This window comes from Athene noctua, chromosome 8 (genome assembly GCF_965140245.1).
Source record: "Athene noctua chromosome 8, bAthNoc1.hap1.1, whole genome shotgun sequence".
In the NCBI taxonomy this organism is placed as follows: Eukaryota; Metazoa; Chordata; class Aves; order Strigiformes; family Strigidae; genus Athene; species Athene noctua.
Window position 1 is genome coordinate 23,670,409 of NC_134044.1, and position 18,990 is coordinate 23,689,398.

The 18,990-nt window shown below is 40.6% G+C and overlaps 1 protein-coding gene across 1 annotated transcript in view; it reads left to right on the forward strand.

Moving 5' to 3' along the window:
* Positions 1-18,990, forward strand: part of SPATA16 (spermatogenesis associated 16) — an 83,833-nt gene that overhangs the window by 13,098 nt on the left and 51,745 nt on the right. The window contains exons 2-3 of the mRNA XM_074912097.1: positions 1,374-1,519; positions 13,117-13,206. Coding sequence (XP_074768198.1) covers positions 1,374-1,519; positions 13,117-13,206 — 236 coding nt within the window. The remainder of the gene's footprint in view (positions 1-1,373; positions 1,520-13,116; positions 13,207-18,990) is intronic.

Sequence of the window (18,990 nt, forward strand, 5' to 3'; positions counted from 1 at the left end):
TGACATTGCACCTCCTAAAGATCAAGCACGGAATTTTAGCCATGTAGGCAAAAAAACCTAGTTATTCTAACTAAACTCATTAGTGATGAAGAGCTAGACAAACAGGCCAGATCCTCCTCCTATCCACTGCAAAGCTTTGGTGACTGCCAAAACTGGACTTAAGGGAGGGTTCCTTCATTATACCCCATTTAAAATAGAGGCTGCGTTCATACACATTAGGCTGCAGTTGCATATCAGTGCTGTAAGGGTCCTCAGCACTAGTCTCAGTGTGATCCAAGAATTTAAGCACACACCCTAGATAAATATTAATTATTTAACTTTTATTAGAAAACTACTTTTAAAGCTAATTCACAGTGAAGTCACTTAGATGAAGTAATTGCCACTAAACAATCTTGTTAGGGATCTTTATCCAAGCAAAGGACATTCAATTGCATTGTCATGAGTAGCACTATATGGTTATTGTCCTTAAAGACAAGGCTCTAGACTTAATCTGTTTGCTTACAGTTGACTTTTCTTAAGAACTAAAAGCTAATTTTTACTACTCTGGTGTTACAAAATCAGGTTGCCTGTAGATTAATAAAACAAAGGTTTGAGACCAAAGGCGGTCCTGCTCAGTGCTGCATATCTGCCAGTGCTGAGGACTCTGAAACTTTAAGGAGTTGTGGGTTATCTAATTCTAATGATACACATTATTAAGTAGAACATTATTAATGAGAAAGCTACTGGCTGTGATAAACAGCAGGTGATATATCTATCAGGAAAAGGGTATTTTTTTAAACAGAAAATACGATGTTTCTCTTTGCTAAATTCTATACAACTCAGGAAGACAAGAAAGATGGCTGATCTCATCCTTAATACTTTCTATAGCAGTTTTCTGGAAGGACAAATCCTCCCATTAAATGAAGGGGGAGAGTTTCTGATTTCCTTGCACTGTATCACCCTCTTTCCTACCTGTGGGACAAAGGCAGCAGAGCCTAAGGCAGAGTTCACCACTGACTTACTGAAATTAGTAATAGTTGTGTTTGAGACTCCTCCTTCGACCTCAATCTGAAGACAGCCACGGATTTTGAGAATCTGAAGTTGAGCCTTTATTTTTAGAAAATGCAGAAAAACATAGTTTCTTTCCTAAAAGTCTTTTTAGTTTTCAGCTTATTACCTGCTTTCTTGACTATCCCTTCCAGGAAGATGACACTGCATTTTATATTATGTTCAACATGTATTTGTGTTGATTTTTGTAGCACTAACTTTAACTAAATTCAGGGTGTATTTTACTTAGAAGTCAATTTTCTCTATTTATCAGTTACAAAAATCATTTCTCCCTAACAAAAGTTGTATTATAATATTAGTAAATAATGTTTTTCTTTCTTGTACAGATTTGCAGTAAAGGTGCTGCTGTAGACAATCCCCTTAAGTCATCTGCAGAGGATATTTCCAGTATTGCCAGTTTTATTGAGACAAAGCTTGTAACCTGCTACTTAAAACTGAAGAAGCCTGATGATGCTCTGAATCATTCACACAGGTAAAAATAAATATTGATTAGATACACTGCTGAGACTGAAATCAAAAATTAAACAATGACTATGAATAAATCCTGTGCAGGAAGAATCAGTCTAATAATAAGAAAAGAGGAATCAATAAAATACACACGGCACTGATGTTTAGATTGGACTAATTCTCAACATTTGAGACATTAAGCCACAATAGCCATGTATACACTTACTGCTTTGGTAATGCAGTAGGTAAAGATATTGCAGGTGAGTCACATACACAGTTCAGGGCACCCTTAATATTGAAACTAGACGAATATAAACATTCTCAGCCTTATATGACAGTAATGATATTATGAGCTCTTGATCTTTTTCCAGAGAGATTAGGTCAGGGATGACTTAAAATTATTTTCATGACATAATTCCTCATGGGCTCACTTGCAATCCACATCAAAGACCAGCACCACCAGCAATGCATAAAGAATCCGGAAACAAAACTTGCACATGGTGGAAATTAAATTCCCATTAGTTTCAGATGAGTTAGGATTTTTCTGGGTATTTTTGGATTTTGTGTTGCCTTTAATCATAGTTTCTGTTAGCACATGTGTGTTCTGCCAGCAACACTTCATCGTTAAAGTCTCCATTTGTTTTTTCCCTTGTATGAGATGTATTAAGATGGACACTGCAATTACTGCAGGGTGAGGATTTTTTCATACAAACATCTCAAATGAATATAACTTCAAAAGAGTAGTTACAACACAAGAGAAGACACATGCTTATGCCTAATGCACAAGAGACAGTGGTGAAGAATAACGTGTTGGTATCAAAATGTGATGCTGTTGTGGCAGCGGGCTCATTTAGCTATACGCAACACCATAGGAAGTCTGAGGATCCTGACTTAACGATGAGGTCTTCATCTCCCATCCCCACTCATCCCCACCCTTTTCCTAAGCTTTTCTGTCTGTAAAGCTATGCCTACCTGGAGCCTACACACATTGTGGGGGTGCATCCTCCAGACTCCAAAGTACCATTCTGGGTTGACAGCCTGAATGCCCATGAGTGGTTAGAGAACATTAGGTGCACTCCAAGTGCACATCTAGCAGGGACACGACCTATATTCCCTCAGGTGGAGTATTCTGTTAGGGGAGCCAAAGCATAGGAAGTGGGGAGGACTGTGAGATTCCTGTTAACAAACCCCAAATAACCCAACAACAGCAAAAATCAAAAGAAGAACTTCTCATGCAAACTGAAAAACAACCACAGTTTTTCATGGCTTCTCAAAGACCATGTTAGAAAAGAAAAAATATATATGAAGTCTGACTGGATTCCCAACTTTTGTAAAAATGGTAATGCTCACTCTCTTATTCTAACTGTGATGTCCAAGAACACTAAAATAAGGAAGCTATTTAGACAGTATAAATATAACTAGACGTTTCTTTACCTCTTTTAGATTATTTTGATTTCAAAATGTTAAGATGCATTGACCAAGGTGCTACAGAAACTAAAACCTCTTCAGACATGCTTTGATTTCAGTCATCTTAAAACAGAAACCACAACTACAGAAACCTATGACCTACAGAGAAAATATATGCAGTCAGATTGAGATCACTGGAAAACTGAAGGAGGGAAAAATTCTTCGCTTTTCTTTCTTACATATAACTATTTGTTCTTAACTCCTATAGTTACATAGCACAAAGGAAAACGGCAATCAGTAATGCCTATTTTCAATATAATTCATTGAATAGGAATAAATCTACTGACCATAGTTGTCACATTGTAAAATGCAGGAACTGATACAATAGTATACGACTATAAAATATTCTGAGACTTAATTATCATAAAGATGAAACTTCAGATATAATCAATAGCTATATTTTTCAAAAAGAAGAAATAAATTACTGTGAGTTCTCCTTCTAAAAATAGCTTACTGCCATCAGTTAACTAATGCATACAGAATTTTGATTCCCATTGAGTTTTTATGTCATCACCACATTGTAATGGTTTGCTGGTAATCCTTTGGCATTAATCATGAATCCAAATTAAAATATTAATTTCTGCATTTATTTGCATTTACTGAACTATTCTTTCTTTAATTTCATGTAAATTTCACAGCTCCTGCATTCATTTCTGAAGCCTTATTATCCAAAAATCAGCTTTAATAATCTCACACATAGTTGTATCAAATATATAGAAGTGAATTTTGCTAGGAAGAAATCTTACAAAATATCATAACTAGAGAAATACAGAAAAATTCCAGCAGCTCAGTTTTAAAGTTTTCAAGAACAGGCATATGCAGAGGAATGGCTTTTGCATTTTTAAGAAAGGAGAAGGAGTACCATTTATATCATCAACTTTAGACCCTGCATGAGAAGCCAAGTCTGAGTGCTCCTGAGAAGTGGAAATTGTATTCTTTGGTTTCTTAATATCAAAATTCAAGGCTTCCTTTAGCATCACTGGCACAACTGAAGACACTGGCTGGGTACTGATCATTTGTCAGACTGATACAAAAGATTTACCCTTTGTGATCAAACACTATTAAAACCACTTCTCATCTGTCACAGCTCTGAACAAACATGCCATGGACTGACCTCACCAGGCAACATCTGCAGTAACCTACTTGACCACCACTTTTCATCATAAGATAGCCATCAAAATAATTCCTAACTTGCAGCCTGAAACTATAAAATGAATCACACAATACTTACATGCCCTGTAGTCCTTTTGGCCCAGGCGTTATGGCATACCAGGGTTTAATGATCTTAATAACCCCATATGGCTTGCTGAGAAATTAGATTTTCCCTTTGGTTGCAGAAGGCAATTTTCAATTACAGCAGATGGCAAAACAGTGAAGGTCTGAGAAGTCAAGAACTGACTAAGAAACCTCAGATTAGTACTTAGGCCTTATGTTGCTCAGCCTAATAATGTCAGTGGTTGAATTTTTGCCCCAAATGAAAACAATCTTGAAGCAGAGCACAGCATTTCAGCAGAGCAGTCCCCCAATTATGTTCTTCAGAGGGCCAGGCCCAACAGAGAAATCCATAGAGCTGCAGGCACATGTGGAAAAAACAACCCACGGTGCATCACACACACAACTCAGCAACTGTTAAGATTCAATTTTGTTTGAAATTGGAGAGAACGATTCTGAACTCCATGACAATGGAAGACGGAGGATCCTTCAAAACACAATGTACTCCGCTTTCTTGATGAGACTCTGTGTCCCCTTACAGTTCCTTTGTTTATTTTGGTTTTTTCCTCCAAGCAAGCTAAAATAAATCTGCATTGATGCCACATAACCTAACGATTGCACACGGGAGAATAATACAGAACCTAGAAATATTAGAAGTCAGAAATATGCTTTTTGCCACTGCACTTACACTTTCTCAGCTGCTGTGGTCCTCACAGCACACAAGATTTGAAGGATGACAGACACATGGCTTGATCCAGTTGCCTAAACATAGGCTGCTGTTTGTAGGGATCCTCTACATGGATCAAGCACTAGAAGATGTGGAAGAGTTTAATGTCACCTGCCTGGCAAGTGACAAAAACCATTTTGTTTCATTTCTGCTTACTTTTGATCACTCCCTGTCCAGCTGTGGAATGGCTGCTGGTGCCATAGGACTTCTCTGGAAATAAGCTCCTTGTCAGGGGAACGAGGCTGCTCATCATAGGTGAAAAGTCACCCCTCTTCCCAGTGGGATTGCCATCAGAGCCCAGGAAACCCACAGCTGGGGCTGGGAGGTGCAGTGGGAAGTGCCATCTGGGAGGATGTTTGTGATCTGCCTCCTCCTAGAGCATTCCTGGCCTTCGCTCCCCACCCTCCTTCCCTCGAGCTGGGAATTGTGGACATAAGAGCCGAGGGGAGGAAGAGGAAAGAGACATTGTGGCGTGTTTCTTTTACGTTATCTCTAAGTAATGCCTGAAAAATGTGTTCATGATAATGAGGACTGCTGTACGGAGCTATTCAAAATCTTTGGGGGTTAGCAAAGATTTTCCTGTGTCCTTGCAGACTCTGCTCGGCAGCATGACCCACTGCCAGTTCTCTCCCTCCCTCCCTCCCAGAAAAGCAATGCATAGAGAACGTTATAAATCAGTAAAGCTTTTTCTGCTATGCCTTTTTATGTGTTTGGTGGAAGGCAAGGCTCTCTAATGCCTCTTGCACAATTCATAGGGAGACACATGAAGTAGAAAATAGCACCTCTGTTAAGTAGTACACGATTGCTTTAGTGATGAGTTAACAGAGGGAATCTCTTATGGAGGCACAGTGGGGAAAAAATCTAAAACAGCTGAAGCCTCACGGATTTAATTCTAAATCCTCTGTATTTTTCCCAGTGTCTTTTCAAACACTTACGAAAGGTTTAAAATAATTATTAATAATCAAGCTTTATGCAATATCTGTCAGACAAAAAGACATCTCAAAACTTGGTCAGTGTATTATAGACAAGATAAGTCAGGACTCTTTAATCCAGATTAATTCAGAACTTTCAAACTAAAAATTCAAAATTCATCTACTTCTTCATTCCCTAACTTCCTTATTTTGCATCTTTAAAATAGGACTATATTAAAGTAAGTTGAAGAATAGAATTCTGGTGAAATATTAAACAATCAAAAATAAATAATGCAATGATGCTATGATACAGTGCAGTCAGTGGGCATTAAAATGGAGACAGAATAGAAGAAGAGTTCAAGAGCAGCACAGATTTTTAGGTAAAAGTAGAAAAATGAGAAACTTCATGCTGATGCTGCTAATCTGTGGGAATTCTGTAGTGTAATGTATACTTTATTCTAAACTAGTCTCCTAATCTCTTTACCTGCTCAGAGAGGAAAGAAAAAGAAAGAGAAGAATTAGCAGCACCTAATTACTTCAGCAATTGTGTTAGGCATATTGCAATATACATAATAGATGAGCTATTATTAATACAAAGCTATTCCATTGAGATGCTCTGGATAATATAAACCAGAAGTACCTTTAAAAAAATAATTCCTTCTCACGCAGCATTTCAAATATTTCTATGTACTTCAACTTTTTAATACTTTTTAAATGAGAAGCATTTTCTCTGGATTCTGATTCTCAGCTCTGAATCATATGTTATTTCCAGGTTGATATATCAGTGACGTAATTCCTGTTTTACAGGCTGAGAGTTCCTCCATTGAGGTCAAAGGCTATAATCCCCTTGCCTTTGATGATACTACATTACAAAAACATTTATCTACACAATGTGTGGTGGGATCCTGTTAAGGAAAGGCATATTTGGAGAGGAAAAAAAAAAAAAAAAAAGTATGCCCTAGAAGAAATACAGTTCCTTGTAGAAGGAAAAGTCTAGCAACACTGAACTGTTTTACAAGAGCTGAGATACATAACAACAGTTCTAATGACATCAAAAATTTGGTGGTCAAGAAAGTGGTACTTGTACAGCTGGAAAGTGAGTGGGTAGTACATCATGCAAACAAGACAGGGAATGCAGAGTATCTCCATTTGTGTTAAGATGTTTTGGGAGCTTTGAAACAAGATCTTTCTAAATATCTTTTTGTTCTGGACCAGAGAACATTCTCCTTTTTACCACCTTCACAGCTGAGGAATCAAGACCTGTACAGCACATTTGTCTTATGCTTGCAATTCAAAGCAAATTGCTGCTGCAAAATCTTTTAGCATAGCAGTTATATTTCACTTTACTGACAGAGAAAAGGCGTTGTGTGAAACCTTTTTTGGGAACCCACACTTCCTCCCTTCCTGTCTGTTTAGATATGAAAACTTCATGAGAATGTTTCTTCTGTGCACTGAAGGCCCTTGCCTGTAGATGCCATAACTGTATTTATTTCTGATTGGTTGTACAAAAAATCCAACTGCACAAAGACATCAGGTGTCCTGCTTCAGTGTAAGAGGATTTTGTCCTGTTCCTTGATCCACCTAAGTTTGATAGAAGCTTTTCTGTCTCTGGCTGCTTGCTTATTTGGCTCAGTGATGATGACTATATTAGAAGGGATTCCTAATGATTTAACAGATTACAAAGAGGCTCATTCTGAACTCTGCTGAATTTGCCTTGATAAGCAATATTCAGTATAGCTAGTCTTGTAGCTACATCTACCAAGTGGTCCTGACATTTGTCCTCTGGCTTTTACTTTTTTTTTTTTTTTTTTTAACACAGAAGTTACCTACTTTTGCATGTCACTCCTTTAAAAAGAGTGGCCAGGGAAGGGAGGGCTTCTTCCCTCAGGGATCAGAGCGCTCACGACAGGGAAAAAGGTCCCCAAGTGCAGGGCAAGGTGGGCACAGTCGCAGCCAGGCATGTGGTGGCAATAGAAAGGAAACTCCCCATGGAGCAATGGGGCTGAACCTGTCCAGCCACCAAGAGACTGAAGCCAAGCTTGGGAAGAAGGCCCTACCTCCCTCACATGTCCCTTCAGGTGGCTCTCCTCATCAGAGATACCCTCTTTCTCCCTTTAATTATTCATGCCCACTAGCACTGAAACCACTGCACTCTTGTCCTCTGGGACAAAGTGGTTCTGCATGCCTGCTTTCACAAGCCTACCAAATATTTCCACCAGCTTGTTTCAACAGGGAGGTGGTTTTTTTTCCTCTTCAGGATGTCAGCTTTGGTAAACTCTCACACAGAGAAGGAAGCCTGCAAGCTTTTGTGTATCCAAGACACATCCCTATTCGTTCCCTACAACAGCACTGGGAGGAGAAGTGGTTTAGAATACAAAGTTAGCTGCAAGCAAACATACAGCCACGAGATCCTCAAGTAAAATTTAAATAAGATCATAACATAGCAGCACATGCAAATTGCAGGAAAATATGTTGAGGCTGATTTCTGGCTGCCACAGGGTTCGGGATTTTGAGTTTCAGGATTTTGACTGCCTCTACTAAGAGTCGAACTCTTAAACCAGCCCTTGGGATCACAGAACAGAGCTTGGCAGACTCAAACAGATGTAAGACTAGTACTACACTGAAGATAATAAGCTACTTGCCATATAGATGAAACAAGGAAAAAGAAGAAAGTTGAGGTTCAATATAATTGTACAAAATTTGTCAGGTTCATCTGTAAATATATTGGGGCTGGATCATCAGCTGTACTGATTGACAGTATCCACTGAAGAGAACACATTGTATGTCTGTAGCAACATGGTTCTGCCAAATACTGGTTGACACATTACTTGCCCTGACATTATATTTAATGTTGTGAAGACACCTCAGCAACTACATCTGTAGAGTCACTCCACACCACCAACACGTGGACGTGCCAGCACAGCACCCTGCCACACCTACCCATGCAAGCTTTACATTCCTCTGCACAGAGGCACATACTACTTTAGCATTGAATTTTCACTTCTGATAAATCACCTAATTCCTCTCTAATTGAGTCAATTATAATTGACACATTTGTACAGAAGACCACACTATCACGGGAAAGCATGGACACCTAAGAAAAAGAAAAAGTTTCTGCTGCTCAAATTAAAGTAATAACTGCATGCACCTCTACAAACAAACTAGCTTTTACACACAGTACTAGAAGAATAAAAAAAAGTTTGTCCTCTTTAGTGGTAAAGTGCATTTTTTCACTTGTTTCATCTATAGAACCATCTCATTGAGTTTTTCGTGGCCTACAAAGGCCAAACACAAATGATGTGGTGGATAGTAGCAGAGGCACTTTTTCATGTCAGTCAGATTAGAGTTAAATCCCCGTTGCATTTGGGGAGGAATCTGATAGAGAATGTGCACCTTAGAGAACAGGCAATGTGATTTCTAGCAGCCAGTTTTGATGTAGCAATCCGAGTTTCTTGTCACACCTGTTTTCTTGACACTGGACATTAAGACTGAAAGAAAAACTTGGAGAGAAACCCACAGACTAACGTGTGCATTTTTGATTCGCATACTCCAATTGCTACGATGGGGAGAGAGTTGATGACTTCTTCCCCCCTCCTCTCAGTCTGAAAAAAGATAATAGGACAAACACTGTATTATTTTTAAGAGAAGATGTCAAGATGAAAAAATGAAAACGTCAAAAAAGAGGCTGATATACGGCATTACTTAAGGACTGTTTTGTTGAGAAAAACTGACCAAATGATTTACGGAAGGCTTTTAACAGGGCAGTCTTTGGATTACAGTGAAGATGAAAAATAAATGAAAATCTATTTCAAGTTTACTTTAGCCTAGTCATTTGACAGATGAGGGCAAAACCTGGCAAGAACACAAGTTTTAATCTTCAGATGTAGTGACTTTATTTGCAGTTTTGCGGATTAGAAGTTTCCTCTGTGCAAAATAAGAGCTATCCATTTTCAGACATTTCCTGTCGAAACTACTTTTTCTACCTGAAGCTCCCATGAGAGGCACATGAGTAAAAAGACCAGAGGACCGATGATGCTTCTGCTCATGCCACAAATCCCCACATACAGAGATTGTCCAGACTGTTGCAGCCAGTGTGTCCACCACCTTCTTCCCTTTCGAATTCTTCTTTCAAGCCTCCCTCTTGAAACACATCTCTCCTAATTAATTACTGGATTAACCAGCCTAGTATCAAGACTGCTCATGGCTGGAGGTGGATCTTGGAGCATGGACTTGTTCTCAGTATGCACAGCCTGGCACATTTCTGCCTGGCCAGATGGGTCCCCCATCTGCTCCTATTTGAAGTAGAACTTCCTGGAATTAGGGTTTTCCTCTTAACCTTTGTTTGTATGATTCCTTTGCTTCCTATTTTCATTCAGGTTTTGGTTTTTTTTTTCCTTTTCACTAAAATCACCTGAAACACATCAGAGTCAGATTTAAAAGCCAAGGGGGTAGCTCTGCACAGTTTTAGTGCACACCTGGCATTAAATTATCACTGCTCTGCACACAGACTACTAAACCGGAGCTGCAACAGCACAGCAAAAAGCTACTTTTGGGTAGAGTATAATATAGCAGAAATTATTTCTAGTGTATACACTACAGAGAGCCTAGCAACATCAAACCAAACTGCCAGGAGTCAAACGTAGCTTTCTGATATTTGCTCAAGCTATTAGGGCATGCTATAATATTTTTCCGTATAGAACTTATACATCGAGAGAAGCAGTTGATCTTTTTGAGACTAGCAAAAAATCAAGATGGAAAATGGAAAGCTGATATCTAATTCTATGAAAATCTGCCACAGCTCTATATTTATTACAGGCCTATCGCAGCACATCCTGCTCAAAGTCTTACAGAAAATGTGTTGCTAACTACCAGGGAATTATTGATTTTTTAATTTTTTCCCCTCATAGTGCTATTGCTTGGCTATGGTAGAACCAATGACTTGGAGAAGGGGGGGGGGAAGAATCAATATTACTATTATCAGCTGTTGACTACAGTTTACAGCAGCAATAACCTCCTTTAAAATAGCTTGCAGAAGTACCAGTTGTCATCTGTGTAAGGTATTACTGTTTTGGTCAAATCATTAAATGCTGATAGTATTTGATGTTTTGATGATTTTGTTTTGGTTAAATGAAGTTTCGGTGACCATCAGTATTGTCTAAACTTCAGATCTGAACCTCGTTTGGCTGAGAACTGCAGTGCTTGCTGTTGGCAGCATCTTTTCCGTACTGATGAGAATGATTCATTCCCCTCATTAAGAGCAACTAATTTTTAACATCCCATGCCATTTCATACACTGTATTTTAGTTCAGTATTTAGATGTGCCCCCAGTCACTAAGGTCTGCACTTCCTCCATTAATGCCTTACGTTACATGATATAATTTTTCACTTTTTTTTCCCCCCACAACTTCTTCCCAGAGAGGTAGGTCCTGCAGGGTAAAGCTTTCTCTCAATACAGTTTTCTGAGCATTTTTTTCAACTGTTAGAGTGGGCAAGCATAGTTCTGAGAGGCTTCCTAGTTCCTGTACCATCACCTTAGGATGGTCTTCAGCAGACCTGCACCTCCAGAGCACAGAGAGCAGCTTGGCTCATACGAGTAAAGCTTTCCTGTGCCAGAAGAGAAATGTCACTGGTTACATCTACCTTAGAGTTTTAGTTTGGCTCAATAGTGAGATTGTGATGCACTTTACCCAATTTTCTCCATCTTCTGCATGCTAGACCATTCATGGAGCAATTTTGGCACTCACAAACTAGAATAATTTCAGAGAAAACTTCCTGCATGTTCTGCATGAGCTGTGCACAAAATGCTAGTAGCACGTAATGAAGGCACAGGAATCCAAATCAACGGCTGACCTTCAAGGGAGCTTTGAGCAACATGCACAGGGACGTTTCGTTTAAGGGAACAGACTAAATCTAATCTGAAATAAAAGCCAAGCTGTCTACAATATAGGTGTAGGCACTTCAATGTTAGCTTCTCTCATCTACTGGTTCAGTCCTTATATATCTAATTACTTGCAAATGTAGATGTAACCATTCAGAGCTTTAGGCCACCTTCTGTGTACCTTGGAGAAAGTGCCTGCCCGCAGAGTTAACTAGATTTATCAGCCTATGGCATCTTGGAGATATTTTGGGGTTTTAACTTATTTTGAAAGCTCCTTCTGAAGGCCACAGACATAGAATCCCTGAGTGCTGAATACATACAGAAAAGGCAGTTATTGGTCTTCTCAAAGGCACTGGGTATTTCCATAAATGTGAATTTATATCTGAACGTGTTTACATATATATTTATGTCACTCTTTCAAGACAATGAATAAACTTTAATAAATTGTTTGGTTATGAAGAGTATCAGTTCTGTAGTTATTAGTAGACTGAAAGTACAAGAGCAGTAGTTTTTAATGCTAACATGATACTCAAAACTTTGAATGAGGAAACAAAAGGCAATTAGCAGGTTTTCTTTGTAACAGAATATAGTGTTAACCTCTTTGTTGATGCCATAAACTAACATTCAATACATTGTACAACATGTATGTAATGACAAATATTAATCATTGCATCCTAGAAGATGCTATATGTACCTTTTCTCCAAATACTAGAAGTGCTGACCAGAGAAGCCAGTCACTTGCTGGAGATCTCACAAGTGGAACTAACTAGATGTAGAAGGAGCTGTCACTCTTGCCCTCCCCCTGCTCACATCAGAAGGCTACCCTGCCTGCCAATCTAATTGCTTACCTTACGCTATTTTTACCCTTTCATCTTTTTCTGATATTGACTTAAAGCCTGTAATTTGTTACACCTGGAACTGCATCAGTTAAGGGTCTAAGAAACATGCCAAAGGTCCACCCACGTAGCACCTATCACTTGTACAGAAAGTATTTCAAAATCTTTCAAGTTAACATTAAAATACATTCTAGATGCACAGTTTTTCCAGGTAGATGGGTCAGACAACTGCCACTCATGTTTGTGGGGCTAGGGGTTAACAAGAAGTTGTACTGTAGCGGTTTTGCTCATGTTATCTACAAGCTAAAGACAATATAGAACATTGCCACGGGAGATTTTTTCTAGAACAATGCACAAACCCTAATGAAACTGCATTTATAATATAACCTCAATAAAAATTTTAATAATGCTTGTTCATATATCACATCTGTCAAGAGAAAGTGATAGTTCATATTACATTTGAGACATAGAGTGTTGAGTTATATAAAATAAGTGTATACAGTACGTGTCTTAGTCACTTTGATTATTAGTAGCTTTTAATGATTTAAGAATTAGAAATTTAAAGTTGTCTATCTCTCTTATCTTTTAAAGGAGCATTATTCTGAACCCAGCCTATTTCCGGAATCACCTGCGCCAAGCTGCTGCATTTAGGTCCTTAGAGAGATACTCCGAAGCTGCAAGGTACTCTGGTGCTCATGGATTTCTAATGGTTTCTCTACATCTCTTTCATTCCAGCTCTCAGTAGTAAGGACATCATGTTACATCCAGGCTTTTCCAAAATCAGCGGGAGCTTTGTGTTGGCTTTGTGTATATGATCTCACATGCAGCAGAGCTCCAGTCCTCCCGGTTGGTGTAACATGAATAATCCCAATTATGTCCCTGGTTGCAGTTAGGCTAATGTATGTAGGAACATTTTGGTTTTGGGCACAGGGGTGAGCCCTGATCAGGTCCCAGGGCTATGCTGGGGGAAAAGCTACATGCACACAAGCATTTTCCACTCCCTGGTTCCCCTATAACCCTAGGCAGAAGCTCAGGTGTGCTCTGGGTGGATGAAGGGGTAAAAAAAAAAAAAAAAAATAGGAAAAAGAAGGAACTAATCAAGACCTCAGGGTACACTGTGGTATGCTGCAAAATTTAGCCTGTGTGCAGCTGATGAGATTGCTGGTGTGAATGGGAACTGCTGGCAGGAGGAAAGCCTACAAGAGGAAGCTCTGCTTGTATGGTTGTATTAATGCTGCCAAAAACTAAAAGTTTCGACATGCAAGAGAAGTCTTTAACCACTTAACATGCTTAAATAGAAGAAATGCATGAAGAAATGCAATGGTGACTTGGTATGTATCACCATTAGTACTAACACTTAGAGAGGACTGTTCAGCTGAAGACCACAAGGTATATCACTACATATTTCACAAATCATTAGCTAACTAATGGCAGAACAGTCAGCGTGAATTAGGCAAAAGACTGAAAGGGTCACTTTGCTCATCCTTTAAGATGGATGCTAGTGGTAGAGCTCTGAAGCTACTAAAATAGCAGCAAAACAGTTTGTACAGGGAGTGGAAGAAGGCTTTATCCAAGCAGAGTTGCAGAGAGGATTTGGGAAGATGAACTTCAATTTTCTGTGCTGGACTTCAGCCAAAAACTCCAGGACAAGCACTTTTCTTTCTGCAGGAAACACGTTGAAATTATGTCAAAGTAATCTCCGCTAGCTTTCACAGGTCAGGACAGGAAGAAGAAATTGGTTCCCCAAGGCAAGGAAACAGTTTCTCCAAATTTCTTTAGAAATATGACTTCAGATAAACCTGGAATATTTCACTTTACCATAAACCCACCCACCCTCTTTTAAAAAAAAAAAAAAAAAAAAACAACGAAAAACGCCCCACAAACACACACCCCCAAAAAACAAACAAACAAACAAACAAAAACCCAAACAACAAACAAACCAAACCCCCCCCAAAAAAACAACAGCTCACTTTTTAAACAAAGTTGTTTCAAACTAAGAAAGTGAAACATTTTGTTGAAAAACAATTGAATGCTGTGATAGTTCCCTGCCCTTCTTTTATATATCACTGATAACAATCTCTTCATCCTAAAATCTTGTTGGGGTGTTGATTCTGAGAGAAATTGTCATCTACTGAATCATCAACCGCTGAGGTCCACTGATCTGCCAGACAGATTAGAGTTGTGTTAGGAGAGTATGTTGCCGTGTGACAGGTGGGAAATCCTGCCCAGGATACTTTCAAACCCCCAAATTCACTAGTTTCCCAAAAGGTGAAGTGATACAAGGGGAATTGTTTGGGATGCTGGGGGGGAAGGGGGAGGAGGGGGCTTTCCCCTTGAAGTCAGGTTGAAGATTTTTTAAAACAATAATGAGTTAAAAAAATACACTTTCAGAAACTGATCTTTCCTAAGAAGCAATACATATAAATGCCCATATTTGAAAAGTCATTATGAATCAAGAAGGTGTTCATAAATATGATTTCAAAAATAAATAAAATTGTGGTCGGTGTTACTGCAGATAAGCAATCCGTATGTTTACTCCACCAGCAGGCAAGAGGGAACTCTGTTGGCCTTTTTCACCCACATTGAGTAGCTTTCAGGAAACTAGATGATTTTAAATGAGTTTACGTATTTTGTAAAGGAGAAGAACATTCTGACAGACTGAATCCAGAGTGGTTCCAAGAGCAGTGACTATAGCGGTATTCAGAGTTTAGCCTAGTTTAACAGAGTGTTATAGCAACTGTGCAGAGCTGCTTCTGCAGATTGTGTTAAACTAAGCTTAGCACTTCTTCTGTCACCTCACTGGAGTCACTGGTCTAGTCAAACCCCACTAACAGTGCAGAATGTACTCTGCTCCTTACAGCCAGACCATGGCATACAGATACTCAGCCGCAGTTTCTGGAAATACAAACTTGATTTCTGTTAGCACAAGCCATCATTTATTTCTGCTTGCTTTTTGCACGAGAACAAGGTCACTCTATTCCTTTTTCTGCTTTTAAGTATCTCTTGCCTTTCCATCCCCTAGTGTGATTTTTAAGTTATTGCATAGTCCATTAAATACACCCAGAACACTGTATGGGTATGTGAACAGGAGTGGCTGGTTGGGAACAGTCCTGCTTGGCGCAAGCAGCATGGATAATCACATTTAACCCAGCCGACCTATCAAGCCTTGATCCCCTGAGATTTTGTCTCCAAGGACATACCAGACCAAATTCTTCGGTTCAGAGAAAGTCATAGGTTAGAGTAGGGTCAACTATAATTTAAGCATCTCTCAAGTTCCTCTGTGTGTAGTTTTCACTAGTACAGCCCAGTATCAGGAGAATAAGCACATGAAGCAGTCTAAATGCAAGGACGTCTGAATTAATGTAAGGAGGCTGATATGCCCAGATCTGCATTGCTTTGTGATTTTTGCCAGCTGCAATAGCAATTCCGTCAGGATAGCACTGTGATAGGATGCCATCACATAGAGTGCAGCCTAAGGCCACTTGGCATTGTAAAGCAATCCTAGAAACACCACTGTGGGGTCACAGCATCTGCAAACGATGAATTCCAAAGTGCTGCAACCACTTTCACTAAGATGTCAGCTAGTAAATATATTTCTCTTCTATTGGTATCTCTAATGTGAGAAGACTGCTCTTGACAAACACAGTAAAGATTTAAACCTCGGGAGGGAGAAACCTATTTCACTTGAAAGACCATCTTGGCCCTTGAACAAATGGGCATAAATGTATTATATATAAATTTAGTCTGGAAGTTACCAGGAAGCTTTAGGCCTTAGAAGGCATTTAGGCTTAGGATCAGCCTCCAATAGCAGCTACTGGAAGTACCCTGACAAAGGACATGCTGTCACAGACGATCAAAAGATCACTTAATAACCAGAATAGAAAGTTCAGGAAAGGGTCCCAGGCTCACTTCTGTCCCAAAACTGAGAAAATGCTCTTGGAGAAGGCCAAGCCAAACTCAGCCTTCCTGGGCTGCTACTTTGGGGAAGGATGAGATAAGAGACATGTATATGCAAGGGAATGTGTAAGCTGCAGAAGAACCTCGGACATCCATATTATCTCCAAGGACAGAGCAGACAAACCACTGGCTTCTGCTTTCAAGGACCAGAGTGCTACAAAAGGAACATGCACCCAAAGGACAAGCCTCAAAGCTCCTGAAGGAAGAGTTACCAGAGCCTCTGTGTCCTTCAAGTCACCAAGGCCGTGGGCTGTGACCCCACAGCTGCACCCGCAGGAGAAGCTCTAATCACAAGAGGCCTGACAGGAGTTTTTCTTCTCTACTCAAGTAGTGTAGGCTATTGCTGACGCTGAATAGCCTTGAATCAGTAGTAAGGTGAAAAGTTGTAACTTAGTGAAAAATATGGCCACCTATTTGCTTTGAAACTGGAGTTTTAAGTACAGAAGGGATTTTGCCCATTTTTCTCATTAAGCTGTATGGCTCTCATCTTTCTGCTAATCAAAATGCTGTGCCGATTTAACAGTGTCACTGTGTTCTGTGAAAAGCTTAAGATAGCTCTTTTATCACCAGCTAGAACACTGGTGACTTGAAATTAGTTGTATACATGTAGGGGAAAACAGACTGTCTGTCCCTCTGCCAGAACAAACAACTCATATTCATCTGACTGCATAGAGTAGGGGTAAGAAATCCTTAAGGAGGAAGAAGTTTTAGGATCTTAATAGCAGTGGTACGGCTGACTCAGCTTTTTGACATTCCTATTAAAAAAAAAAAAACAAAACACCTAGATAGTCCCATCAACTGAAAAGCAAACTAGGTCTGCAAGTAGTAAACCTCAGTCCTCTGTAAGAGTTCAGGTCTGTGTCCCCTTGGAGTCAGACTTGAAAATGTAGTGTGAGAAATCTAGGTGAATAATTTGGGGTTTATATATATTTATATATATATATATATATATATAATATATATATATAATTATATATAATTTGTATGTTGGGTTTTATTTTACAAAGCATACAGTTGTACTAAGGATAACTATATAAATAGTGGGGCTGGGGATACAAGCTCAAGGAGCCACCAGCTCGTGGCCACTTGCACACACCTGCATCTGTGCCACCTGCCTTTGCATCCTGCCTGGGTTTTCTCTTGGCAAAACAGAGAAAAAGGATATATTCTTTCTCCATCCTAATTGTTTCAGTTTTCTTAAACCGAAATAAACAAACAAAAAAAAATCCATTTCTATAAAAAGAAAAAAAAAATGTTGTCATAGCAACCGACCCCCCCACCCCACCCGTCATCACTGACTCTCAGCTGTCCCTGGGCCTCGCGGTTCGCCAACACGGGGGGAGCTCTCGCAGCCGGGGGGGGGGGGGAGGGAAGATTTTAACACCGTTATTCCGGGAACTGTCGGGGTTCAGAGCCCGGGGGGAGGCTGCAAAGCCGCGCCCCCCCGCACCCAGCGCCGGGCGGCCCGTCAGGTGCCCCCGCGGGGGAGCGGAGCCCCGCGATGGCGGGGAGCAGAGCCCCCCCTCCGCCGGGAAGCGCATTGCACCGGGAGGTAGCGTTGCCCGGGACTAGGAAAGACGCTGGATGTGTTTTTCCCGGCCCCCCCCCGCACACCCACGGAGGGATCCGAGAGCTTTTGCGGGTTTTGTGACCCCCGCCCTCCCCGGAGTGACGCTGTGAAGGAGCGCTCTGTAAATTGGAGCTGGGAAAGCAGCTCTGACAGGCGCCGGCATCAGTCAGAGCCCAAAGCAAAGTCCACACAGCCTATTATTTCATTTGACACCAACATATGATGTTAGTCTAAAATTACCGGCCCTCGTTTCTGTGCCACACGCATTATTCTTTATCTCTTGAGACTGTCCCAAGTGTCAGACAACAGCTCCCTCAGACAGGGTCGCATCAGAGACCTTCGCCGCTCATTTGTCCGCACCCCCTGCCAGAAGTCAACCCCAGCACTGGCAGTACAAGCCCTGTCCCTAACCCAGGGAGCACGAGGAACAAAAGAGGTACAAGGGAGCAGCGCCAGCACCAGCTCGGACCATGTACCTCTGAGAGTTTCCTTGCCTCTCTGGTACAAGTAGTCCACAGAATCACAGACTCATCTCGGTTGGAAAAGACCTTGGACGATCACCTAGTCCAACCATTGACCTTCCACCGGCAGTTCCCAACTCCACCAGATCCCTCAGCACTCTGTCGACCTGACTCTTCAACCCTTCCAGGGATGGGGACTCCACCACCTCCCTGGGCAGCCCATTCCAACGCCCAACAGCCCCTTCTGTAAAGAAATGCTTCCTAATATCTAGTCTGAACTTTCCCCGGTGCAACTTGAGGCCATTCCCTCTTGTCCTACAGCTTGTCCATCCCAGCTAGCCCATCCCTTCTCCAGACGGCTCAGCCGTGAAGCTAACACAGGCACTGGGCTCTCCCACACCGCCTGGGATTTGCACAGCACATCCATTTTGACTGCTGCTCGCTTCAGACAGGTCACGGGGAGACCAAGATCTTGCC